Raw genomic sequence first — 27,910 nt, 5'->3', positions numbered from 1 at the left:
GCTGCGCAGATTACGGCTGAATTGTTTTATTTTCTGTTACTTTGTAACAGTTGTGTACATGGCTGTATATTTTGAAGATGTAATGCTTTAAAGTTATAAAAACGCTCATGAGTGCAGGTTTTATCGAGATTACAGCGACAGTATCCCAGTCACAAACTGTCCCGTTTACGGGACGGTGATCTTTGAGAGGTTAAAAGTTTATTAATTCTTAACGCATCTGGCCTGTCTATCTATATTGCACCAAATACGACACCACACTCCCTTGTGAAGTCGTTTGGATGAAAGGTTCTCAAAATAATCAAAATGCAAACAAACAGACACATAGAGATTCCTACCTTTATTACAGATAATATGTTTAGCCTCCTCTCTTCGAAGCTTCGAATATTCAATGCTCATTACTACCGAAGCTTCGAAGCTCAAAAAATGGTATTTGGACCAGCCCTAGTGAACGGATGGATTCTACATGCCTGGTTCCCACCGTGAAGCATGGAGGAGGTGTGATGGTGTGGGGGTGCTTTGCTGGTGACACTGTTGGGGATTTATTCAAAATTGAAGGCATACTGAACCAGCATGGCTACCACAGTATCCTGTAGCAACATGCCATCCCATCCGGTTTGCGTTTAGTTGGACCATCATTTATTTTTCAACAGGACAATGACCCCAAACACACCTCCAGGCTGTGTAAGGGCTATTTGACCAATAAGGAGAGTGATTGAGTGCTGCGCTAGATGACCTGGCCTCCACAGTCACCGGACCTGAACCCAATCAAGATGGTTTGGGGTGAGCTGGACCGCAGAGTGAAGGCAAAAGTGCCAACAAGTGCTAAGCATCTCTGGGAACTCCTTCAAGACTGTTGGAAAACCATTTCAAGTGACTACCTCTTGAAGCTCATCAAGAGAATGCCAAGAGTGTGCAAAGCAGTAATCAGAGCAAAGGGTGGCTACTTTGAATAAACTAGAATATAAGACATGTTTTCAGTTATTTCACACTTTTTTGTTAAGTACATAATTCCACATGTGTTCATTCATAGTTTTGATGCCTTCAGTGAGAATCTACAATGTAAATAGTCATGAAAATAAAGGAAAGGCACTGAATGAGAAGGTGTGTCCAAACTTTTAGCCTGTAGGAGCTTAATATTATAGACTCCTACTTACTCTGAGAACCCCTTCCATTTCAGCAGGAACTCTACTCTTCCCTTCACCACTCTGTGGTCCAACACCTTCTCCACCACATACTCCTCCTCTTCCTCCTTCACTGCTGCACCTGCAGGAGGTGCTGCAGGCTCCTCCTCCTCCTCCTTCACTGCTGCAGGCTCCTCCTCCTCCTCCGCTGCTGCAGGAGGTGCTGCAGGCTCCTCCTCCTCCTCCTTCACTGCTGCAGCTGCAGGAGGTGGTGCAGGCTGCTCCTCCTCCTCGGCCTTCTTGCCCTTCTTTCCTGCTCCGGTCGCCAGTTTGATGTCTGCTGAGGGCTCCTTTGGTAGACCCAAGGGGGAAACATGCAGAGATTATAGCCGTTTTCTAACCGGATAGTACTAGTACTTTTTAGGGGAAAAGTACACTTCTAAGCAGTTCTATGAACTACCCCAAAATCTTATTTCCTATTTGCATTCCCACCGGCCAAGTGACCACAGGGACTGGTAGGAGGGGTAAGGGATTGATGCAAGCATAGCAACCGTCTTAGTTAAAATCAGAAAAGAAATACGCCAAAAAAGTATTAACTATATACTAAATCTAATGTGTGTGTGTGTGTGTATGTATGTATATGTGTATATTATTTATATTTATATATATATTATTTATATATATATATATATATATATATATATATATATATATATATATATAAGTCATATCCATAGATATACATATCAGAATTTAAAAAGTCTCCTGAAGAGAAACGGGTATCTCTCTCTGTGGCTGTGTGTGTTTGTGTGTAATGGCGGACCAGCGAAGTTGTCAAGCCCGCAGGCGCTTGTGGAGTTTAACGCCAAAAGACAGTTAACCACAGATTCCCGTTAATCTTATTGTGGACATGTGTTGTGATATTTAAACAAACAATCCATCAACCGCGAAATAAAAGCCTCTTATTTACGAGAGCGGTCTGAGAGACCTCCGGCTTACAGCGCCCCAAGATGACAGGCCGGCCGGCGAGCAAGCGATCCCGGCTGCCACCGGCTGGGAGTCCCGTCATTCTATGGAGCTTCTCAACTCCGAAAACTTTGAAGCAAATTGTCAATGATTTTCGGAAGACTGCCTATCTTCGAAATCTAAACAGTTCATTTCTCGACTAAAACGTTGTCAGAAGTGAATTTATTAATGAATAAGATGGTAAATTGTTAAAATTGTCCCGCTGTTGCTCTGTCTGCAAGTAGGCTACAGGCGGCGCACTGAAAGATCCGGGTTGGCAGTGGGCGTGACTTAAGTTCGACCAATCAAGTAGACCTAGGAAAAGGGAAAAGACCCTGCTCTGAAGTAGGAGCTAATAAAGTCCCGTAATACGGCCAGAGGAACTTAAAAATTCCACAAATTTGTCTGGTGGGAACACGATGAAAAACGTGTTCTAGGAACGTTTATGTTCTAGGAACTGCAAAAATCCCTCCGTTCGGAAAGCGGCTAATGATACAAGGGTTAGAAGAACTAATGGGAGGTGGGAGTGAATTATAGTTTACCATGTTTTACTATATTCAAATGTTCTGTTTGAATGGAGAAATGCAAGGGCTGATGAGGTGACCGATCCATAGGACTTCACAGTGTGAAGTATCTCCTGCATTAAAACTGAAATAACTACTAAAATGTAAGCCACAAAAGTCATTAACTGGAGCTACAAGCTACACAGTAGCCTCAATCAACGACAGTTCATTTACCAGAAAATCACCAGATGTTTTTTGCTTTGCAAAACTCGGGAAACAACAAATTTTGAGTTAGCGATCTACACGCTGAAAATGGCAAGTTTAGAACAACGTTTTGATCGTGCAACAAGGCAGGCCTGGTTGGTTCTTTCTGGGAATAATTGTAAAGATTTACAAAGAATATGTTTAACGTTATGCCATGTTATATCTATCTGGGATGTTTTGGGGTCGATTGTGGCAGGATTGCTGCGGGTGAAGTAATGTTACACAGGGTGATACACTGGTGAGAGCAAATTAAGTTTAACCATGTATGCAGCTTATTTAAATAGCTCACTTTACCTTATTGTGTCAACAGTTAACTTCATTTTATAAGTGGCTAGGGTTGGGTACTGTTCACATTTTTACCGGTGCTTGTACCGAAACCTGAAATTTAGTTCTGGTAACCAACGGTACCTTTTTTGGGTACTTTCCCTTTGTAATAACAAAAAAATTATTAGTATCTTCGCTCCGTCTTACCTCTGTGTGTGTGTGTTGAAGCTGAGCCCTGCTCTCTGTCAACATGCAGACTGCGTTTCTTCTATCGGGGTGAAAATGTTCCACCTAAACAAGTTCCTTCCTGAGACTATTTTGCAGAGCCAAAGTCGTTCGGAGCTTACCGCCGCCCAAGACGATTGTGATTGGTTCAAGGTTCGTACACCTTTTCCAAAGTCAAAATCAAGCTTTTTTTTTTTTTTTAAAGCTTTTTCCAGTACCTTACACCACCGTAAAAGATATACAAATACATATTAAAAATTATTATTTTGTTTTTTTTGTCACAGTAAAAGACATAATACTATAAATAGCCAAAATTGTGTTTCGTAATAGCAAAAGGATCAGATATTTAAGGAAAACAAGTTTTATTTTTTCAAAATGTATCACTGTCTAAGCTATCTAACCCTCCTGAGTCAATGTAAAAACAATTACCCCCCAAAAGAAAAAAAAAAAAAAAATCACTCGACAGGTTCACTTTACTAACCCTGAATTATCACCTTTAAAATGTTTAATCTCTTCTCTTCATGGTTCCTAACAAAACATACAGTAAGACAGCTATGGAGAGGAGCACTGAGTGGGAGGATCTGAGCCAAATGATACACTGACCAGACGGCCTACCGTTGACAGAAAAGCCAGTTGAAACTAGAAAATGCATTTGCTGCAGAAAATGCGTGGGAATGCTGGGTAGCTGAATTGCTAAAGTTAAACTAGATGAATAGCTTAAATACTTAAAAAGAAGACGAAAGTAGTGAAAATAGTTGAAAAAGTAGGAATGGTTTTAATTAACTTAAATTTCATATCATAGTACCACTAATGTACAAAAGATGTGGAATAATTCAAGTTTTTTGAAAAGCTTATGCTAAAGCTAAACAAGATTGCTGGTTAAAATGTGTAAGAAAAAGGTGAAGTTATCAGACAGACGGACAGAGGAAAGAGGACAGAGAACGGAGAAAGATGACAGAGTACAGAGAACATTAAACAGAGGACAGAGGACAGAGAAAGAGGACATAGGACAGACAACAGAGGAAAGAGGACAGAGAAAGAGGACAGAGAACAGACGACAGATGAAAGAGAAAGAGGACAGAGACAGAAGACAGAGAAAAGAGGACAGAGAAAGAGGTTCAGAGAAAGAAGACAGAGAAAAAAGGACAGAGGACAGAGAACAGAACAGAGGACAGACAGACAGACAGACCAGAACAAGAGAATAGAACAGAGAAGACAGACAGAAGTGGAACACAAAAGCTATAGACTAAAGTTCATAGTACTGCCTGTACAGGGCTCCAGACTGCGACCAAATGAGAGTGTGCGACTGAATTTTACATCCAGTCGCACATGTGCGACGAGTAAATTTCCCCCCATTTTTTACACGTTAAACGTTGAAATTTCGGTACCTCAGAGCGCGTGAGCGCAAGCTTATCTGTCCTCTCTGAAAACTGACAGAGAGCAGAGCTCTGACACAAACACTCACAGAGCTGCAGACGATGCAAACTACGTCGGCGTTGCAGTTTTGTTGAAGTCACAGTGAGTCACGGAAATGCCGATAAAGTGGTTTCAAGTGTGGTTACAGTTTTTCATAACTTCAAGCAGACAGCGTTTGCTGCGATATGATATTAATGGCGAGGCAAAAGCGGTCGCGGTGCTGTTGACGTCACACTTCCTCGGAGACAAGCAGCCAGGCACAACAGTTATATGATAAACTTAAAAATGTGGGCATATCAGCGATTTAAAAAAAGTGGTTCACTCTGCCTTTCGCTGGGAAATATGGAGGACGATTTACATTGCAGCTAATGGAGGAAAATGTGGCACTCTCCCCATTTGGAAGCTTGCTGAGCCAAAAGTATAAGACGTATTGCATAACTGAGCACATTGGCTGAAACTAGACAAAAATACCTATGTTTTGATGTATAATTGTGTATGACAAGTAGATATTGTGGACGTGAGAGCAATTTATAGAGAAGGGACAAAGATAATTTTTTCGAAGCTTCACACTCTAGAGGATGTCTCTACAGTCTTATTAGGAGTTAAACATAGTGCTGTATACTGCTACCTATAGACATGTCTCTACAGTCTTATTAGGAGTTAAACATAGTGCTGTATACTGCTACCTATAGGCATGTCTCTACAGTCTTATTAGGAGTTAAACATAGTGCTGTATACTGCTACCTATAGACATGTCTCTACAGTCTTATTAGGAGTTAAACATAGTGCTGTATACTGCTACCTATAGACATGTCTCTACAGTCTTATTAGGAGTTAAACATAGTGCTGTATACTGCTACCTATAGACATGTCTCTACAGTCTTATTAGGAGTTAAACATAGTGCTGTATACTGCTACCTATAGACATGTCTCTACAGTCTTATCAGGAGTTAAACATAGTGCTGTATACTGCTACCTATAGACATGTCTCTACAGTCTTATTAGGAGTTAAACATAGTGCTGTATACTACTAGCTATAGACATGTCTCTACAGTCTTATTAGGAGTTAAATACCGCCTGATTAGTTATTTTGTAGCTTGTGCAGCTGAAATTGGCTAGAGACGCTCGGTTGCTACATGACAACAATGGCTTTAAGCCGAGTCTGGAGCAGAAAGCAGAGCAGTAGCCTAACGTTAACGTTAATCAAAACGTCATTTTCATGTATCAAACTGTGAAATATATTTGTGTAATATGTCAAGAACTGGGTGAATAGAATCCTAAATGTTACTAAAAATGTTACAAAAATCCATCTTTTCTCCGACTCGTAGTATTGTAGTAAAAAGAACGCAACAACCCCGCGGTTATTCGTTTTCCGACATGGATGTGACGTCACACTCAAGCTACTAGTCGCGATTACAAGACAAAGAGAACGCACCATTACACTAACAGCTTTACTGTCCTCAATCTGAACTTGATGCAGATCAAACACCAGAACTCTGGTCCGCTAGAAAACGGGGGTCCCGGTTCAGGTGGGAACGTGATCCGACCCAAACACAGGAAGAGGACCAAAACCAGAGCATTTACTAGCCTGCAGTTTCAACCTTTCCCACAGTTTACAGACTTAAATATCTGGTTTAAGGGATGAGAACTTTCAGATCCATATGTAATGCGTGTGCAGGTTAGTTCCAGTGGTGTAGTCTACGTGATACGCAGGAATACACAGTACACCCACTAAGAAAGCTCCAGGATTTCCATATACCTACTTAAAAATGCCCAATGATACGCAACAACATACTTTCCATTATATTTTTGATATATTTTGAATTGTCATCTGTTATTTTCTTCTTAGCATAGGCTAAATAAAAGGTATTTCCATCATAAATTGGTGCTTTAAACCGTATCCAAAAGCAACAAAAATGCAGTTGCTGATGCTCAAACTTCGCTGGGGGAGGACACCCAGACCCCCCAACTATGATCACATGCCCTCTCTCCAACCTCCCCAGACTCCTCTGGCTCTCCCTCTTCCTGCTCCTCAACACCTTCATTTGTTTCTCTCACTTTTTGGTTTCCTGGGGCTAAAAAGGACGCTATGTCCCTTCCTCGTTTCATGACAACTATTAGAAGAAGAAGAAACGGAGGGGCATGCATTACATCTCGTTTCCTAACCATCCCTCCCTACTTAACACGGGCAGATAGCCTGTTGATTACTTTACTCAAATGGATTTATTATCGCGATGCAACAGCCAAGATGGATGAAGTCCCGTGGTTAACATCCCAGCATTGTGTAGTCCTAGCAACGAGACTGACATTTGGATATTCGCTTCTGCTTCGATGAGTTTGTTTAGATATGATGAAGTTTCTAAACATATCGAGAGCAGACATTTCCAAACTTGATTTCATTCTCAGTGTGAGGAACAAAAGGAACCCGGTTATGTGCAGCAACAACAACAACAACAACAACAACAACAACAACAACAACAACAACAACAACAACAACAACAACAACAAGTCCCTTCCGAGATGAACTTACCAACTTGATCTTACCAACAGGAGAACTCGGAGCTCCTCTGCTCTCTCCAAGAGGAGTTGCTGTCTCATTCACCGAGCACCACCACATGCTGCACGCTAAATAACTATTAACGTTAGTTAACAGCTGCTAAGATGCTAACAGTGTAGCTAGCTAGGTTAGCATTTGCTACCAGCGTCCTCTTGATGTTCTTCCAACGCTTTTAGTGTTGGTGAAATATTAGGCTAGTGGTTGGGTGCGCCGCTCTAATTTACCCGTGTAGAACGTTGCGTCGCACATTAGTTCCGCTTTTGGTGCTCGCGTGTAAAACCATAATAAATTAATAATTTCTCCCTAGACATGCCTACGTGTGGGCACATGTCATGTCTTCACACTAATCTGGACAAATATTTTCTTATTTGGAGTCTTCACTGAGCCAGTACCTCAGAGGTCACCATATATGAGAATTATCAGCCATCAGAATGTGTGACCCCACTGTAACTGCTTAATTAAGGAGTCAAACTTCAAATATATAGTTATTTCATCTCTTCACATGTGGACACAGGTTTTCTTATTTTGAGTCATCACATAGCCAGTACCTCAGAGGTCACCATATCTGACAAGCAAGTAATGAGAGACAACAGCAAGTGAGGAGAGTTGATATGTGAATGCAGGGTATTTTGTTGCTTTGCTGTTTATAGTTAGTTAGTTATTTGTTTTGGGGCTGTGGTGGCAGAGGATAATATCTTATATTCTTTCCACTTACACCTCTGTTGATGTTAGTTTTGCTTGTACTGCCAGTGTTTCTTTATCATAATTAAATGGTTGATTCTTAGCACTGGGCCTTATGCTTCTTTGTATTTGTGTTTTGTTTGTAATGTTACATTTTTCATTTACCTATGTGTTGTGGTAGTAATTGTCTTACTGTTGTGGTCCACCACTTGAAAGAATGTAAAGAAAACACTGTAGTGTTGGCTGTCTCAATGTGTGTGTATGCCAGTTCACCATAGTTGTGTGTAGACAATGTATGGCACTAAATAAATTTGTTCAGTAAAACACAATGATTAGCAGCCTAGGGGCCCCTGACCACCATAATCCGCCCCTGCATATCGCTGTCAAATGTTGCCAGACCATGTGACCACACCGGAACAATCCAAACGCTTTTTGCCCACAGACGTCGCGCTAGACCTGGGGTAACATCATTTCACAGTAGTCCTATTAAAATATGTGACCTGCCCTAGTGAAGTCCACCTGTAAACAGGAGTGATGAAAGCTGTTACACTCTCAGTATGTAGAGGTACTGGCTCTGTGATGACTCCAAATAAGAAAATATGTGTCCAGATTAGTGTGAAGACATGAAATTACTACCCCAAACAATATTTTGAAGTTTGACTCCTTTATTAAGCAGTTACAGTGGGGTCACACATTCTGACAACTTAGCCAATGTGCATTAAATATTTAGTTCTTTCTTTTGTTAACAGTACAATATGATTATTTTTAGGTAGGTTATTACAAATGTAACTTGTGTATGCAGTCACAAAGAAATATATGTTTAGAAATATTTCAGAGAAAATGTACCTTAATATATTTTATTTACTTTCAGATAAACATATGTTACTATGCCTACAAATCGCGAATAATCATACAGCTTGCATCCGTGGACGTAATGTAGCTATTAATGTTTACTCCGTTTGCGTAGGCGGTCTTCTTCGCCCTCCATTATCTACCACGCACGATGTGCAACAGCGCCCTCTGTGGTCACAGTTCCTGATGGGTCACAGCTTTCTGTGCAACACCGCCACTGTTAAGGGACTGGGACATTCTACCACAAACATACAGTATCTGTCCTGACATCATTTGACTGAGTTGATGCTGACACTGATAAAGGGTGACTTTTTCTCAATCACTTTTATGATGTAAAGCTTGTTTTTGCACGTTTTTTTTGGGGAGGACGAGCTGAAGGGTCATGCGCTGTCACACTAAAATATCCTAGAAAACAATGAAAGTTTTGGAAAACCAAAACATGTCTCAAAATGTTACTGAAATGCCTTGCTTACAAGCTAACAGTTTTGATGCCAGAAAGCTAGCATGCTGAGTAATGACAGTGAAAATGGCCGACTGTCCGGCCCCATCACATCAGGCCCTGTCACGGCTGGTCACAGCCAGAGCCAGAGATATAAAGAGTTGCGACACTCGATCTTGCTAGCGGAGTGGTCACGTGGTTCATGTAAGCCTGTATAGTTCCAAACATACGCAGCGATTGCTATATTGAATGGTAAATATGATTAAAAACACATACTCATGTACTTGTTTGATTGTTATTGCATATTTGGAGTGGTAGGGTGACAACTGAAAGCTACGTTTTTAAGTTTTGGAGGGAAAGCTTCACGTCCGTGTTAGCATGAGTAGCACTACGCTACTGTCTTGTATTGTCCTTCATGTCACAGGGACTGGTTTAGTTCATTTACATATTAGCTGTCCAAATGAGTTTGTTCCGATTCACTTACCCATGGTCAGAGAGCGATTGAGAAAGCAGAGTACAACAGTCCATTCAGCATTTAGTGTGCAGCCCATTTCTTCTGATGAGGCAGGAGTTGACCACACAACCATGATCATTTTAAGACTAAGCCATACACCAAGTATCACATATACTAAAAGAATAACAACTCATTACAATTGGTTGAATATTTTTTTTTTTATATGAGTGACACAAAAAGAACAAGTACAGAAAAAAGGAATACAGTGGGGAAAGGAGACAATTAAAAAAAAAGCAATACAAATAAGATTTACCCCTGGCACAATCATAAAATTGCTATTTTATTTAAATGGAGTCAGATGGAAACATACATTTAAATGTCTATGGGGCAATGCGAGTGGCCTATGACACTTGAGAAACTAAAAATGTCCGACCACGCCACTTGGGATAGGCCCAAGACCTTTAAAGAGCACACAGGTCCGTTCTCAAAATCCAGGGTCAGAGACAATAAAGTAATTATAAAAAAATATACAATTATATTTAGTTAAATATTCTTTTTAAAATAGCAATATGTTTTGTTAGAAATGAATAAGTAATGATATTAGAAAAAAAAGTAAACAAAACAATTCAAATCAATAAACCGCCATGCATAATGAAAAGAAAAAAAAATCAAACAAAATCAACCAAAATAAGAAGGAACAAAAACCCACATGCTATATGTACAACAGTTAATACAATATTTACAGAGCCAATTTTGTACCAGTTTCCAGACTACTTTGTTATTAGTATCCAGGAAACTTTTACCGGACTCCAGAACAGTTTTTGCCGCAATCCAAAACGGCACCAGTGGGTTGAAGAACGCGCTGGGGAGTACTGGCCCTTTAATTTAGTCGTGGCACCACGATAGCCCCACAGCAGCATGTATGAGGCTGCAGCCCGGTCCAGCGATTTACAGGACAGGCGGAGTCTAACCCTAGACCTACTCTATCTCTAAAGTGTCTTGAGATAACTCTTATGATTTGATACTATAAATAAAATTTAATTTATTTGTATGTGGCGCTAAAGTCAAGTGACAACGCTATAAAGACCGTTGCCGTGCTTGCGTCACTCCCTTACCCTCCTACCAGTTGCTATGGCCACTTGGCCAGTGTGAATGGAAATGGAAAAAACGCTTTTGGGGGAGAGTAGTAGAACTGCTCAAAAGTGGACTGTTCCTATAACTACATTCCTGTAACTACTTGGTCGGAAAGAGGCTATAAATGCAGATATAAATGTAATTAAAAAAATAATTATCGAATTTCAAATATTGCACCTGTCAATACAGAACCAAATATTCTGTAGCCTATTTTGCCGTCAATACTGCTGACGTTGTCTTTGTTGTAATCAAATCAGTATATATTTATGTTTAACATACTATATACTACTGCTTATTTCATTTTATCAATGGGAAACCTACATGTGTACAGACAAGGCTAGCAGCAGCAGCGCTGCGTCAGACACGTTTCTGGTGTGCAAAGACAAAACGCCACGCTCACGCCACGCAGGCAGTTTGGTCCGTTATAAATGAACCCTGGTGTGTTTGGTCCGATAGTCCGGTTGGTTTGGGGCAGTGTGAAAGCTCATCTGAACTCTGGTCCATTTCTGGATTGATAGAGTTCAGTGGTGCAGATATTTTATAAATGTTAGTATTATTCATATTTTAAAGACATTCATATTAATTAGAACAGTTTACTTCTTCAAATTGAAGCCTTCAATTGAGTCTAGGGACAGCTTTTCAGAAACCTTTAAATATTCCACTTTAGTATCATACATGTTTGGTGTTATTTAACATGTTTAACTAATTTAAACTATTCTAACTATTCTTACTGCTTCCCCTTCTTTCGCATTAAAGCCAGCAATCTGGTTAAATTTTAGCAATTTAAAAAAATGCATTTTCTAGTTACTTTTCAGATGACAGTTTTTTTTTTTTTCTTCCTGTCCAATGAAACCCATGTATCTCCAGATGTGTGTTGATGTTGAATGTTTGTGATAAACTGAAGTATGAGGTCATAAGAGTGACATAAAAAAGAACCTGTAAAATAAGAAGAAACTAAATGTCGAAGTTCAACTCAATTCAGTTTATTTAAGTAGAGGACAGATCAAAATAATAAAACAAATGATTATACATGGGATACAAATCCCAGTATTAGCCAAAAGCTCGCTATGATGGTTGGAGCTGGCTGTGAGTTATGTTTGGCTGTCAGTATCTGTGTTGGCTCTGCCTCTCCATCTCTCTCTCTCTGTTTTCCTCCCTCGTGCCTGTGTCAGCCAGCTGATTGCGTACACCTGCTCGCCTCCTCACCGCCATCAGAGCCTGTCTATGGAGAGCCTGTTCACTCCCTATCTCACTCCCTATTAGCCCCATTGTACCAACCCGGAATTTTCCCGAGAGTGGAAGTTCTCCCCTTATTAGACATTCTCTGCCGCCATTCCTCCTGCCCAGGGGCGGATTTAGTCATTTTGGGGCCCAAGGCAAACACAGACATGGGGCCCTCTACATCTCTTGTTTCCGCCCTTTTGTCCATCCTTATTTTTCTAAGAAAGTCCTACTTGTAACTTCTCTTCAGCAGTCTTCACACAGCAATGATGTCGAGACATCTGGAGTTGCATCTGTAAGAAAGAAAGAAGAAAAAAACCCACAGAACATTCTGTTTAACAGATGCATCCACTGTAAAATTGTATTTAAAATTTTCTCAGAAAAAACCTTAAGCATAAGTTAATGGGGCATTTTGGGGGCCCCTAAGTAGCTCGGGGCCCAAGGCAATTGCCGACCTTTGCCTAATGGTAAAGTCCGCCCCTGCTCCTGCCGTACACACCTGCATGTCATCAACTACAATCAAGCTCAGTATTTAAACCCCGGATTGACTCTCCATCCTCGCTTGATCGTTGCTCCAGTCTCTTCGCTGACATGTGCCTCAAGCTCCAGCGAATTATTCTGTGTGTTTCCCCTACCTGTGCCTTTGTAACCTGTTTTCTGTCTTTTCATTCCAGTCACTACCTTCCCGTCACTCTGCCTCCAGTCAGCTGGCTCCTCCATCCGGTCCCTCCCTCGCGGTTCTCTGCTCCAGCCTGTCTCAGCTCACGCCTCCCTGTGCTTCAGGGCTTCCCCAGCGGATCTCTCAGCTCCGGTCTCCCCGTGCCTTCTGAGCTCCCTCTCTGTTCCCCGTTTCAGTCTCCACGCCCGTGCTTTCGCCCATGGCATCAACCTTGCCCATTTTCCCTAATAAAACAACTTTTGCTGAGCATTTGGGTCCGTTATGTCCTAACCGTAACACTCGCAAACTTCCCCCCAAATACAACCAGCTGTTCTCATGTGTGTAATCCACTCAAGAAGTCTAGTGACAGTCTGCTGATTTAAGCCTTGATACAATTTAAACAGGTGAGTTATATCAACAGTTGTTATGAAGTGTGACATTAGCTTCATAGACCAAAACTTGTTTTTTTTGTACCAGACTGTAAACATTTATATATTTCTGATGTAAAGTTTGGATTTTTTTTACATGGGGGTCTATGGGGAATGATGTGAGGAACTGTTCAGTGACACACATAACAAACATCGTTTTCAGCATCTTAATGAGATATTCATAATCACTCAAATAAAACATACATAACCTGACACAAGCTAGCATTAGCTCAATTCAGTATCAGGACAGTCACTTAACTTTCTGTTAGCTTAAAAGGATTAATGTTACCTTTTGTGACATTAAATTCAACACTTTAGTAATAGTATAATATTGTAAAACACATTTTTCATCCGTGAAATGTTATTCCATGTTGCTTAGTTTAGCATTTCTTTCACATGAACATCCAAAAGCAGTACAACAATTTATTTATATCTTATATACTTTATTTATATACTATTTTGCACTCAGCACAATTGCCTTTGTACACCAACGCATGTATAATTCCTGTTTTGCACCCAACACACAGCTTACTTTTCCCTCCACAGATGCACGTTGGTAAATTGGGGAATGAATTTGCGCTCCCAGCGTCGGTTCAGTGAAAAGAGGTGTGTTCCGGCGCAAACGTTCCCTGGTGCTATTTTGCAGTTTCAGAAAACAATTCCGCCACAGACCAGGAAAAACCTGGTCTAAAGTCATTAAGATGCTATTTTATGGGCGCATGCTTGGCCATAATGTAGCATGCACAAAGCGCATACACTTTGCTTCTCTCATCTACATGCAGCAGTTCCCATTTTTGCCAACCATACATGATTACAAGGAAAAATATTACTGAAAATGCGTTCCAATTCATTCCAATGGGGAAACATTGCGGCTAGACTTTCGACATACATTACGTACATTTACACTTTGAATTTCGTCATGGCATTTATATAACACATGCTCTATGGCAGTGAAGGTCAACTGGCGGCCCACTGGCCACATCCGGCCCGCCAAAACTTTTAGTCTGGCCCGCAGAATAATCATGAATTCACAAAATGTAAAGAGGAAAAACTGCGTTGTGTTATTTATCATTTCAAGCATTTAGAGCAAAAACCCAGCCCCCTGTATTTACATCTCTATTCACATGTAAAGCGATGCTTGAGCTCCACACACACCGCTGAGCCGAGATGTGTGTGCGTTAAAACACGCAGCACCTGACTGGGAACGATATGGCCGCTGGGGCAGATGAACTCACGCTAGTCTATTTTCTGTAAATAGGCTACAATAAAACCTTTGTGAGTAAAAAGTCAACACTTGTCAACGCACTCACCTGTGTAGACCGGCATAAACATGTAGAACGCGACATATCAATCTGCTCTGTCTGCTCAGTCCACTCTTGTCCACTGCGCTGTTTTACGCAAACACAGCTCTACTCTGCACATAGCAAATTTTTACAAACAAGCTAAAACAAAAGCTGTCGGTTTGTAGTCTAACTGTTTATCTTAGTTTGCCGGGAATCTAGAATGTCCCAGTCCCTTAACAGTGGCGGTGTTGCACAGAAAGCTGTGACCCATCAGGAACTGTGACCACAGAGGGCGCTGTTGCACATCGTGCGTGGTAGATAATGGAGGGCGAAGAAGAACGGAGTAAACATTAATAGCTACATTACGTCCACGGATGGTAGCTGTATGATTATTCGCGATTTGTAGGCATAGTAACATTTGTTTATCTGAAAGTAAATAAAATATATTAAGGTACATTTTCTCTGAATTTTGAGAAATTCTTGGAAACCTCACTGCTGGCTGAACAAACCAAACTCTCCGCTATTTTTACTCGTTTTGCGTACGCAGGCCACAAGAAGTAATTAGGTTTCGTTTTTGTTGTTGTTGAGTCACTTTTACTCACGACATGCTGCACGGCCACAAAGGATTCCATTCATTACGCTAAGCTGAGCTAGCCACGGCACAAAATGCGTTTGCCCACCTATATAAATATGGAGGAGACGGTGAATAACCCAATTTGAACAAACTGTGCTACAACCTGCCTACGGACGACTTTAGACTCTGTTGTTCCCCTCAAAAAGAAAATGAGGAGGAAAAGGAAACGAGCGCCTTGGTATAACTCCCAAACTCGCAAATTAAAACAAATCTCGCGAAACCTTGAAAGTAAATGGCATTCAGCCAAACTGGACAACAATCTCAAAACCTACAGGAAGGCCCTCAGACATGCCAGATCAGACTACTACTCATCATTAATAGAAGAAAATAAAAATAACCCAAGGTTTCTTTTCATCACTGTAGCCAGGCTGACAGAGAGTCACAGCTCTAGTGAGCCATCTATTCCTAAAGCTCTGAGTAGTGACGACTTAATGAGCTTCTTTAACGATAAAATTATAACTATTAGAGATAAAATCCATTACCTTTTGCCCTCAATTTCCAACTGTTCACCTTCAACAATTAATGTTAAAGGTATCCTCAGCTAAGCCTTCTACTTGTCTCTTAGACCCCATCCCAACGAGGCTACTCAAAGAAGAATTACCCGTAATTAACACTTCATTACTAGATATGATCAATATGTCTTTATTAACAGGTTATTTACCGCAGTCATTTAAAGTAGCTGTGATAAAACCTCTCCTGAAAAAAACCCACCCTCGATCCTGAGGTCTTAGCAAACTATAGACCTATATCTAACCTTCCCTTTCTCTCCAAGATCCTTGAGAAGGTAGGTGCTAATCAATTATGTGATTTTCTGCATAGCTATAGTTTGAGGACTTTCAATCAGGATTTAGAAAGCATCATAGCACAGAGACGGCACTGGTGAAAATTACTAATGACCTAATGACCAGATCTTAGTGCTGCATTTGACACTATTGACCATACAATCCTGTTACAGAGATTGGAATACTTAGTTGGCATTCAAGGAATCGCACTAAGCTGGTTTAAGTCCCATTTCTCTGATCGATCTCAATTTGTTAATGTTAATGATAAATCCTCCAAGTACGTTAAAGTTAGCCATGGCGTTCCACAAGGCTCAGTGCTTGGACCAATTCTATTCTCCTTATATATGCTTCCTCTTGGTAAAATTAATAGGAAACACTCAATTCATTTTCACTGTTATGCGGATGACACCCAAATATACTTGTCAATCAAACCAGATGAAACCAGTCAGTTAGCTAAACTTCAAGCATGCATCAAAGATATAAAATCCTGGATGACCTACAATTTGGAAAGACACAAACTCGAACCATTTTCTCATATTAGTTCTGATCTAACTCCGTCTGTCAGCTCTGTGAGCTCCTCCTTGCTTTTGCCAACAGTCAGGCTCCGCCGTTGCCAGGTTACCTATGCAAATGAGCTGTTGAACTCTTGAACTGCCCTGCTCGCTCCACTGTGGTATCAGGTTACAGCCTGTTGATACATACTCATTACTATGGAGACAACCTCGCAAATCGTTTTTTTTTTGTGGAAAAAATGCATTTTGGAATATTTATAATATAATATGAGATTGGCACTCGATTAGTGTGAACTTGACCGGAAAGCATGAAATCAACAGAGGTATGGATTATCATCTTTCATGCCTGTCACATCTACTGCAGTCAAATTTGCTGTGTTCCCTTGGAAGGAATAACTGCACATGGCTAAGCACTTGTAATAGCATTTCAAACATGCTTAGAGGCTAAAAACATGTTTAAAACTTGCCCCGTTGAAGCCCTGTTTAAGCCAGTTGGGTGCAAAATCTGACCGGAGGATAACTCGGTGTAGGCAGCACCATTTGTTTTCGTTTTTTTCACTACTGACAGTACTCCTAATGTACAAACAACAGAGTTACGGGTTGAAATCGACCAGAATTCTCCTTTAATCCCTGATAACAATGGGCACAATATTGAATGAAAACAGTTCTAATTTATTTTCTTTAAAATTTAAGTATTCAAGTAAAAACAATTCAAAGACAAAATACTAATACTATACTAATTGAACTATTGTAGGAACATTGAACTCTGAGTACACATTCAGTTGTACACCTCTGCTGCAATGTAAACTGTGCAGCATACAAGCAAGATGAAATCATAACAATAAACAAAGGGCTCTGTTCTGTAACATATTGCACACAACCATGTCCTTATTGGAAGCAGTCCTGAAGCTGGGATAGGGTAGTGTCAGGCCAGGTTCTGATATTCTTTCTACTTGGCTGTATAGACCCGGGATTAATGCTGGGGTCAGGAGTAGTTGATTGATTCGACTGGCCCAGGTGAGGGAGAGGTGCAGTTCTGTGTGCTTTCTTGATGTTAGAGTATACAGTACATGGTCTAGTGTGTTCTTCCCTCTAGTAGCACAATCTACATGCTGGAAAAAAGCTGTGGAGTACAGACTTTAAGGACGTAAATAAAATGGCTTGTATATTTCCGACAGGGCTCCAGGTCAGGTGAGTCGTGCTGGGCAACGATCCTGCACAAAAATGCAGTCCTCCGTTCCGCCTCTGGTCTTTATTTTCTCATCCTGCCGGTAGCTAGCTCGCCGTGCTAGCGCCGACAACAACCTGGAGCGCCCGGTCTGGCTATGTCCTCCGGGATGTTGTGAACCGCTTGGATGGCTCTCGTAATGGCTGTGTTGTATCGTAGTCCTGTATTGATTAGTTCAGTGTGGCTGTACTTGTATAAATATACACCGACAAGAGAGCTAGTAGCCGCTGCACAATCGCGCACCGCCATCTTTGTTGACATGAGTGAATGTGGAGCCTTCCAATCGGTTCCAATGAGTGTTTTGAAGTGTTTTTTTTCTAAGTAATTTAAATACTCCATAATGTGTTTTTGCACATCGTAAACACGACAACGATATTATCGTAAACGATATATATCGCCCACCCCTAACGTCTGGTATATCAAAGCTGTCCCCGAGTGCCGTAATGCCTGCCATTTTGGAAGATTTTATTAATAACAGGTGTGCGTACACACGGTTTTATAAATCTGACTTTTTTCCGGCGTACGCCAATTTGGGCTTTTGGGCGCACCTTACACTTATAGTAAGGATCCTACGCACAGTTTTATAAATGAGACCCCAGGTGATTTAGAACAACACATACTTCTTCGCTGCAGCATTAGAATTCAGAATATTTCATTACAGGAAAACAAACAAATTTTGAGTGGAATAAATCCCTTCAAAGGGAGGGAGCGTAATGTGTAGTCCTAGCCAGGATAACATCCATGCTGTTCAGAAGATAAAGTTACTGCTGGTCTGCCTTCAATGTGGAGAGAAGATCAGAAAATAACAACACAGCTATCAGGGCATGAGGAGGAGGCAGGAGGAAACAGCTTGGCTCGGAAACATGTTCACAACGTGGCAGTGTGAACGCGCTGGTGAGATTTAAGGTTACCATTCAGAGAAAAAGTTTTACCACATTGTTCACACCAGTACGGCTTCTCTCCAGTGTGAATACGCTGGTGTTTTTTAAGGTCAGTACTGTGAGAAAAAGTTTTCCCACATTGTTCACACCAGTACGGCTTCTCTCCAGTGTGAAAGCGCTGGTGTCTTTTAAGGTACCTACTCTGAGAAAACGTTTTTCCACATTGTTCACACCAGTACGGCTTCTCTCCAGTGTGAACACGTTGGTGGGTCTGTAACCTATTTAAATACATGAATGCTGCCCCGCATTGTTCACAGCTGTACGGTTTATCTCCAGTGTGAACAATTCTGTGGCTTTCTAGGTGACCACTCTGAGAAAATGTTGCACCACATAGATCACACCAGTACGGCTTCTCTCCAGTGTGAACACGTTGGTGGATTTCTAGACTGTCACTCCTAGAAAATGTTTTACCACATCGATCACAGCTGTAAGGCTTCTCTCCAGTGTGAATGCGTTGATGTATTATTAGGGTACTCTTTCGTGTGAAAGTTGCCCCACACTGATCACAGCTGTAAGGCTTTTCTTTAGTGTGAATGCGTTGATGTCTTTTTAGGATACTCAATTGTGTGAAAGCCGCCCCACATTGAACACAGCTGTAAGGCTTTTCTTCAGTGTGAATGCGTTGATGTCTTTTTAGGCGATGCTGTAGTACGAAAGCTGCCCCACATAGACCACAGCTGTGTAGATTGTGTCCAGTGTGAACTCTCTGATGAATCTTTAAATATCCAGATGTTGTGAAGGATTTGTCACAGTGTTGACAGTGGTGACGTTTGGGTCCCTCTCCTCTCCGTTTCTATAGCAACAGACAAACGGAGAGAGAGAGTTAGTGAACAACCTTCTTAAACCCTGGACTTGCTCTCACTCACAATTTTCACTCTTCATACAATAATTTATGACAAAATGAAGGAAAATGTGTGCCGGTTGCAGACATGTTATTATGGAAGAAAATGTACTTTTCATAACTTTTATAAGTTCAGAAAAATTTTAAGGCAAATTTCCCCATTCAAGTGATTGGCAATTTAAAAACTAACGACGTGGGATTCATTAATCCTAAGAACACACGTGCGAACAATTCCGTTTTTGAACGTCATGAATCCAATGTAGATTATTTTTAGGGACTTTTTTAAGAACATATATAAGAGAAACCAAAGCTATTGGTGAATGAGGCCCATTATTCACAGAAAGGAAACATGGACGCTGCAATGAAACAGTAAGAGAAAGCAAGGCATAAGATCACAGACCGCCTGAATGTGTAAGCAGCCTAAAAATATACAGTGGGTACGGAAAGTATTCAGACCCCTTTACATTTTTCACTCTTCGTTTCATTGCAGCCATTTGCTAAAATCAAAAATGTTCATTTTATTTCTCATTAATGTACACTCAGAACCCCATCTTGACAGAAAAAAAACAGAAATTTTCAAATTTATTAAAAAAGAAAAGCTGAAATATCACATGGTCATAAGTATTCAGACCATTTGATCAGTATTGAGTAGAAGCACCCTTTTGAGCTAGTACAGCCATGAGTCTTCTTGGGAATGATGCAACAAGTTTTTCACACCTGGATTTGGGGATCCTCTGCCATTCTTCCTTGCAGATCCTCTCCAGTTCCGTCAGGTTGGATGGTGAACGTTAGTGGACAGCCATTTTCAGGTGTCTCCAGAGATGCTTGTTTGGGTTTAGGTCAGGGCTCTGGCTGGGCCAGACAAGAATGGTCACAGAGTTGTTCCAAAGCCACTCCTTTGTCATTTTAGCTGTGTGCTTAGGGTCATTGTCTTGTTGGAAGGTGAACCTTTGGCCCAGTCTGAGGTCCTGAGCACTCTGGATGAGGTTTTCTTCCAGGATATCTCTGTACTTGGCCGCATTCCATCTTTCCTTCGATTGCAACCAGTCGTCCTGTCCCTGCAGCTGAAAAACACCCCCATAGCATGATGCTGCCACCACCATGTTTCACTGTTGGGATTGTAATGGGCAGGTGATGAGCAGTGCCTGGTTTCCTCCACACATACCGCTTAGAATTAACGCCAACAAGTTCAATCTTGGTCTCATCAGACCAGAGAATCTTATTTCTCATAGTCTGGGAGTCCTTCATGTGTTTTTTGGCAAACTCTATGCGGGCTTTCATATGTCTTGCACTGAGGAGAGGCTTCTGTCGGGCCACTCTGCCATAAAGCCCCGACTGGTGGAGGGCTGCAGTGATAGTTGACTTTGTGGAACTTTCTCCCATCTCCCTACTGCATCTCTGGAGCTCAGCCACAGTGGTCTTTGGGTTCTTCTTTACCGCTCTCACCAAGGCTCTTCTCCCACGATTGCTCAGTTTGGCTGGACGGCCAGGTCTAGGAAGAGTTCTGGTTGTCCCAAACGTCTTCCATTTAAGGATTATGGAAGCCACTGTGCTCTTAGGAACCTTGAGTACTGCAGAAATTCTTTTGTAACCTTGGCCAGATCTGTGCCTTGCCACAATTCAGTCTCTGAGCTCCTTGGGCAGTTCCTTGAACCTCATGATTCTCATTTGCTTTGACATGCACTGTGAGCTGTAAGGTCTTATATAGACAGGTGTGTGCCTTTCCTAATCAAGTCCAATCAGTTTAATTAAACACAGCAGGACTCCAATGAAGGAGTAGAACCATCTCAAGGAGGATCAGAAGAAATGGACAGCCTGTGAGTTAAATATGAGTGTCACAGCAAAGGGTCTGAATAGTTATGACCATGTGATATTTCAGTTATTCTTTTTTCCAAAAATTTCTACATTTGTTTTTTTCTGTCAAGATGGGGTTCTGAGTGTACATTAATGAGAAATAAAATGAACTTTTTTGATTTTAGCAAATGGCTGCAATGAAACGAAGAGTGAAAAATGTAAACGGGTCTGAATACTTTCTGTACCCACTGTACATTAACTGACCACTGCTCTGAACTGAAACCATCATAATCATACCATCCAAAGATTAAGTTACTAATCATTTGCACAAATGAACAGTTGGAGCTAGGACTGCTGTATTCATATTCATTAATATTGAGATTAGATTTCTGGGACTCTTCAGTCTGGAGTAACTTCTTTTCTTCGCTCACCTCCTCCTTCTTCCTCTTGCCATCCTTCTTCTTCTCCTCCTTCTCCTTGTGTTTCTGCATGTACTCGGTGATAAGGTCGGGGCAGTCCAGGTTGTCTTGCGGCTCCCATGTCTTATCCTCACTGGAAAGGTGAGTGCAGACAGAAGAAAATCTCGTCAGGCTTTGTTTTAAGGAAATACATTCTCACTCTAATTGCTAATTCGTATTATTCCTTTTTCTATTGCCATTTTCGTAAGGTTATTCAATGGTCTGCAACTTAGTGTCAAAATAATAATAATAATAATAATAATATTATATATATATATATATATATATATATATATATATATATATATATATATATATATATATATATATATATATATATAGGACCAAGAACAAATATTAATATCATAGACTCATACTTACTCTGAGAACCCCTTCCATTTCAGCAGAAACTCTACTCTTCCCTTCACCACTCTGCGGTCCAAAACCTTCTCCACCACATACTCGTCCTCTTCCTCCTTCACTGCTGCTGCAGGCTGCTCCTCCTCCTCCTCTTTCACTGCTGCTGATGCAGCTGCAGGAGATGCTGCAGGTTGCTCCTCGTCCTCCTCTTCCTCCTTCACTGCTGCAGGAGGTGCTGCAGAATGCTCCTCCTCTTCCTCCTTCAATGCTGCAGGAGGTACTGCAGGCTGCTCCTCCTCCTCTGCCTTCTTGTCCTTTCCTGCTCCGGTTGCCAGCTTGACGTCTGCTGAGGGCTCCTTTGGTAGACCCAAGGGGGAAACATGCAGAGATAATGATACAAGGGTTAGAAGAACTAATGGGAGGTGGGAGTGAATTATATGGCGCTTTTCCATTACATGGTACCTGCTCGACTAGCCTCGACTCTACTCGCCTTTTTTGGTTTTCCATTACGAAAAAAGTACCTTGTACCTGCTAACAGGTATTTTTTTAGTACCACCTTAGTTGTGGTTCCAAGCGAGCTGAGCCGATACCAAAAGGTGATGTGAAAGCGACAGAGGGGGGTGTCCTGAACAAACCCGCTGTTTTTTTGCTGCCTCCAGCTTCATTTTAAACTAAATGTGTCTTCTACACCATATCATACGGTTGACTTCAGCCTGTGTCATAGGTTTTTGTTGTGAGGCAGAAAGATCTAGCTTTTTGCTGCTTGGAGGACTTTGCTCCGAGTCCTTCTTTGCTAGTGGATGGCGAGCTATCATCTGTGGTGGAGGTATCGGTGGCCACTAGCTTTGTAGATGCGTGTGTCGAGATGTTTCATTAAATTAGAGTTGCTTACAACGGATGTCGACAAAGTCTTTGCTCCTGATGAATAATGTAGCTACACATTACATGCACGTTCTTGCCTTTTACCACAATGAATTTTAAGTAGTGCTTATATCTTCACCTTGAAAACACCAACTTTTCATCGGATTGCTCCTGAATCGCCATCTATGCTTCTTCCTCAAATCTGTGTTTAGCTGTTGTGTGTGTGTGTGTGTGTGTGTGTGTGTGTGTGTGTGTGTGGCGCGTGTGCTAGCATGTGTGTAAAAACACTGGCTCTGATTTGCTACCATGAAACATGACTCTGCCTTAGCCAATCATAATCGCTTACCTCGTTATTAACCCACCTCCTCACTAGCTGTGAGCCAGGGGTGCGTTCGGATTACACAGTTTATTCAATCAATGCATATTAACGCATCGCATTTAACGTCCAGTAACGTTAACGGTGTTGTAATGACGGGAAAAGTAATTAGATTACCCCGATACTGAAAAAATAACGTTGTTACCGAACGCCGTTCATTTAAACAGCGTTATTACAAACACTGGTTATAAGCAACGTTTATTTGTTTTGGCCAATAACTCAATGCATTTAAATGGGAAATTTGCAATTGCAATATCTCTGCCACAGTAAATGCACTCAACATGAAACTAACTGGTACTAAATTAGGGGTCGCTATAATTAACGTAGACAAGTTTTGGCCCTTTTACTCAATGTTAATGATGTATTTTTAATGGGAATGTATCACAGACCTTGCAGCTCACACTTCTCAATATTTACTGATGCTTGCCTCTTACGTTACGTTTTGGTTTTCGCTTTTGCGTGTCCTCTGTTTTTTTTTACAATAAACAAACTTTTTAAGCCACTTGACAAAGTTTCCACAACCTTCACAGTGGACAAAAGCAACTGTTTTCTCTCACTTTTTCAATCCAAAATCAACACCATTCACAGGCGCTTTTAAACAACCAAAACTAGGGAAAAAAGCAACATTTACAGTATATTGCCTACATTGCTTACAATATCATCTCTCAAAAAACTAGACATATTGAGTGCATTTAAGTGCCATATTACATTGTTTTTAAAGAATTCTTTTTTCCAAATGATATCAACCTCACAAACATTACATTAAAGGAACACGCCGACTTATTGGGAATTTAGCTTATTCACCGTAACCCCCAGAGTAAGACAAGTCCATACATACCCTTCTCATCTCCGTGCGTGCTGTAACGCTGCCTGACGGTTCCAGCATTAGCTTAGCCTAGCACAGATCCTGCAGGTAACTGGTTCCAACTAGCCTACTGCTCCCAATTGTGACAAAAGTGACAAAATAACTCCAACATGTTCCTATTTACATGTTGTGATTTTGTAGAGTCTGGCGTGTACAAAAAAAAACAACTTAACATGAGACACAGCCATCTTCTAACAGTAAACAAACCGGGAACTATATTCTCAGACAGGCTTGCTGCGAGCATATCACTCCACCCAAGTACTATATTCTTCCGCCTGAGAATATAGTTCCCGGTTTGTTTACAGTTAGAAGACGGCTGTGTCTCATGTTACGTTGTTTTTTGTACACGCTGTGACTCTATAAATCACAACATGTAAATAGGAACATGTTGGCGTTAGTTTGTCACTTATTCGGAGCAGTAGTATTACTGGAACCATTCACCTGATGTTCTTTGATGGGCTGATGCCGCTGGAGCCGTCAGACAGCATTACAGCACTCACGGAGATGAGAAGGGTATGTATGGACTTGTCTAACTCTGGGGGTTACGGTGAATAAGCTAAATTCCCAATAAGTCGGCGTGTTCCTTTAAGTTGTGCAACTTAACTTTCAGAACTACAAGTTTCAACCTGAGACTGATATGTATATACAGTAGTAGTATTTTCATTTATTTATTTGATTATGTCACACAGCTCTGTTACAATTATGCTGATCGTTGATCAGCTGTTTCTCTGTGGAGAAAGAGAGAGAGAGAAAGATGCGCAACAATCAGCTGTTTTTCCGAAGGTATAGTCAACGTGTCAGCTCTTTAGATCAGATCGTGGTCTCCACTACATATTTTCTTGTCTTTGATTTTGGTAGTGGTTGTGTTTGGTGTAGTTTCATCGTCCATACGACTCTGTGATTTACTCGTCGGTTCCGCTTCGTGGAATGGATGATTAAGTTAGACTCCATGTTTTCTGTTGAGACACTAAAGCACTGACGTCGTGGTATTATCGTGGTAAGCTAGTTAGATTTTGCAGTAGACACTGACTGAACAGAGTTTTAGTTTTAATTACTTTTGAACTGATTCCAAACTTTGGACACTTTGTCGTTTTCTCCGGCCTGTCTCTTCTCTTAGCCCCTCGCTATTTACGCTCTAACATGTGTCGCCAGCAGCAGACTGAGCCGCGTCTGTGCGACAGTAATAATGCTCTGTGCGGAAACACCGTCCATCAGCGATACGTTGGTAACATTGATTTAACAAAGCTTCGAGGCAAGTAATTTTGCATCGAGGATTTTTTGTAATCGAATTATTCGAGTTATTCAAGGAATCGTTTCAGCCCTACACAACTATTAACTAAAACAACAAGTATGTATGTAAGTATGTATTGAGTTGATGTAAATTAATGCTTTTTTTTAATCCGATTTATCAATTAATGGAAAAAACAGATTAATTGATTATTAAAATAATCGATAGTTGCATTCCTACTCCTCAGCCTGGCTTGGCCTTCGTGAAACGCACCAAGCCAGGCTGCACAGATTAGACTAGGTCAAGCCTCTCTTCATCAGTTATCCTGGATTTATAAATTCTACTTTTGTGTGATACCCCCCTGAACACTGACCTGAACATGGCTGGTATCAGAGTCCCAGTCTGCTGCTGGTCTTCTGGGGACCTTGTTGCTCCGCTGCTCCTGGTTCTGGTTGTCCTCCTCCATTCCTCTCTTGTCCTGAAATCCAGCAGATGTCCACTGGGGCTGCTGGACTCACTCTGGATTCTGTTCAGTACAAATCAAAGCAGGCAGAGATATTCAGGAGCTGCTGTCTCCTCTCCTTTTCCTCACATCCACACACAACTAAAACAACAGTCGGCAAACTCAAAGCAGCGGCTGGAAAACTGTTCCATTTCCTTCCTCGCTACACAATGAACTCGGAGTAGTTTGGAGAAAACAGCATTATATTAAACTGTGAATGAATCTAAACAACTGCACAACAAAATGTCAATATTTTATTTAAATTAAATTCACTCAGATCATTTCAGGAAAAAGGAAACTCAATAAAAAGATGATTTTGTGATATGTGATTAAAGTGCTGCGAGCTGTAAGTTCACCACTTCTACAGAAGACAGAAGATGACGTCATCTCGGAGACAGCTGTCTTCCTGTCTCACTCAGACTCCGTTGTTTAGGTGTGCTAACTTACACTAACAACTTTACTGTCCTCAATCTGAACTCGGTGCAGATCAAACACCAGAACTCTGGTCCGCTTGAAAACGGGGGTCCCGGTTCAGGTGGGAAGTGGACCAAAAACAGAGCATTTACTAGCCTGCAGTTTCAACCTTTCCCACAGTTTACAGACTTAAATATCTGGTTTAAGGGATGACAACTTTCAGATCCATATGTAATGTGTGTGCAGGTTAGTTCCAGTGGTGTAGTCTACGTGATACGGAGGAATATGCAGTACACCCACTAAGAAAGCTCCAGGATTTCCATATACCCACTTAAAAATGCCCAATGATACGCAACAACATACTTTCCATTATATTTTTTGTATATTTAGAATTGTCATTTGTTATTGAAGGTATTTCCCCTATAAATTGGTGCATTAAACCGTATCCAAAAGCAACAATAATGCAGTTGCTGACGCTCAAAACTTCCCTGGGGGAGACACCCAGACACCCTCCCCCCACCCTCTGGACTGCTTCCACCACGTGACCCTGCTCCCATTGTTCACCTTCCTCTAAAATATTAGAAACACTAAAGCAGAACCAGAAAAGCCAACACGGTAGAAATGTAGTGGAGCTTCATTATTTCGGAGAGTTTCCCTCTGATATTCTGTCCAATCAACAAGCGACTGCTTCCACCACGTGACGTGTGTTTCCACTGTCGCTGCTGCGTTTGATAAAGTGCAGTGTGACGCAAACCGAACCAAATGAAAAATGCAACAATGTTACAACTTCAGCCCCGAATCTCACCGAGCCCATCGAATACAGAGGAGCAACTAACGGAGCAGACTGTTGCTCAGCAACGGACGTTCTGTTTACCTCAATTTTAACAACAGCAGAATGGGAAGCTAACGCATGCGCAGCTCTGGCTTCTATTCGCTTTGATAGCCGTGTAAAAGAACACTTATTAAAGTGTTTACCTGAGTGTGTGTGTGCGGGTTTACCTGGAGCTCTGTCTTCTTAAAACCGTTCTTATACTGTCTATGTTTAAAACTCACTAATAAACAACACGACTATCCCGCCGCCAGCACGAGATCACAGTGAAACAACGAGACTTCCGGTTTCCTCCAAGTCAGGGATTTTCAGATTAAAGTTTAAAATGAAAGAACGCCGCCACCTGGAGGTCAGGAGGGGAACAACAGATAGACATTCAGTTCATTAATCAGTTAGTGGTGGACTGGAACTGAGGACATTTACTCAAGTACTGGACTTTACTCCAGGTACTTGTACTTTACTTTAGCATTAAATAATGTACAGCACATAAATAATCAAAACAATTTGTAAGTATAAAGAGAAATAACTAAATATAATGTAAGCATTTAAATGTATGTTTCCACCAGACTCCATTTAAATAAAATAGCAATCTCATGATTATTAAACACACTTCATTTATAGTCGATAGAAAAAGAAAAAATACATATCAACTGTTCCAACAACAATCACCACCCTGGTTTGGTTGAAATAAACCCTTAATTCATCCATTTACATGCTCTATACACACTAATAGTCCTGATTATTTACATGGAGTCTGGTGGAAATATGCTGGCTCTATAC

At 41.1% G+C, this 27,910-nt stretch overlaps 2 protein-coding genes and 1 pseudogene across 2 annotated transcripts in view; all 3 read right to left on the bottom strand.

Annotated features, from left to right (window-relative positions):
• Window positions 1–25,851, bottom strand: part of LOC114552956 (zinc finger protein 397-like) — a 31,404-nt gene extending 5,553 nt beyond the window's left edge. The window contains exons 1-3 of the mRNA XM_028574052.1: window positions 25,759–25,851; window positions 22,077–22,411; window positions 21,669–21,789 (exon numbers count right to left, since the gene is read on the bottom strand). Of these exons, the coding sequence (XP_028429853.1) occupies window positions 21,669–21,789; window positions 22,077–22,411; window positions 25,759–25,851 (549 nt within the window). The remainder of the gene's footprint in view (window positions 1–21,668; window positions 21,790–22,076; window positions 22,412–25,758) is intronic.
• Window positions 1–27,910, bottom strand: part of LOC114552957 (receptor-interacting serine/threonine-protein kinase 4-like) — a 111,001-nt pseudogene that overhangs the window by 37,702 nt on the left and 45,389 nt on the right.
• LOC114551878 (zinc finger protein 239-like) lies at window positions 18,230–20,546 on the bottom strand. Its single transcript, XM_028572732.1, has 2 exons — window positions 20,319–20,546; window positions 18,230–19,395 (listed from the first exon to the last, which is right to left on the bottom strand). The coding sequence occupies exons 1-2, from the start codon at window positions 20,544–20,546 to the stop codon at window positions 18,529–18,531; spliced, it is 1,095 nt and encodes a 364-aa protein (XP_028428533.1). The 3' UTR covers window positions 18,230–18,528.

The sequence above is a fragment of the Perca flavescens genome, chromosome 3, assembly GCF_004354835.1.
Source record: "Perca flavescens isolate YP-PL-M2 chromosome 3, PFLA_1.0, whole genome shotgun sequence".
Taxonomy (NCBI): domain Eukaryota; kingdom Metazoa; phylum Chordata; class Actinopteri; order Perciformes; family Percidae; genus Perca; species Perca flavescens.
The sequence above is the reverse complement of the archived record's forward strand: the minus strand, read 5'-3'. Positions and strand labels throughout refer to the sequence as shown.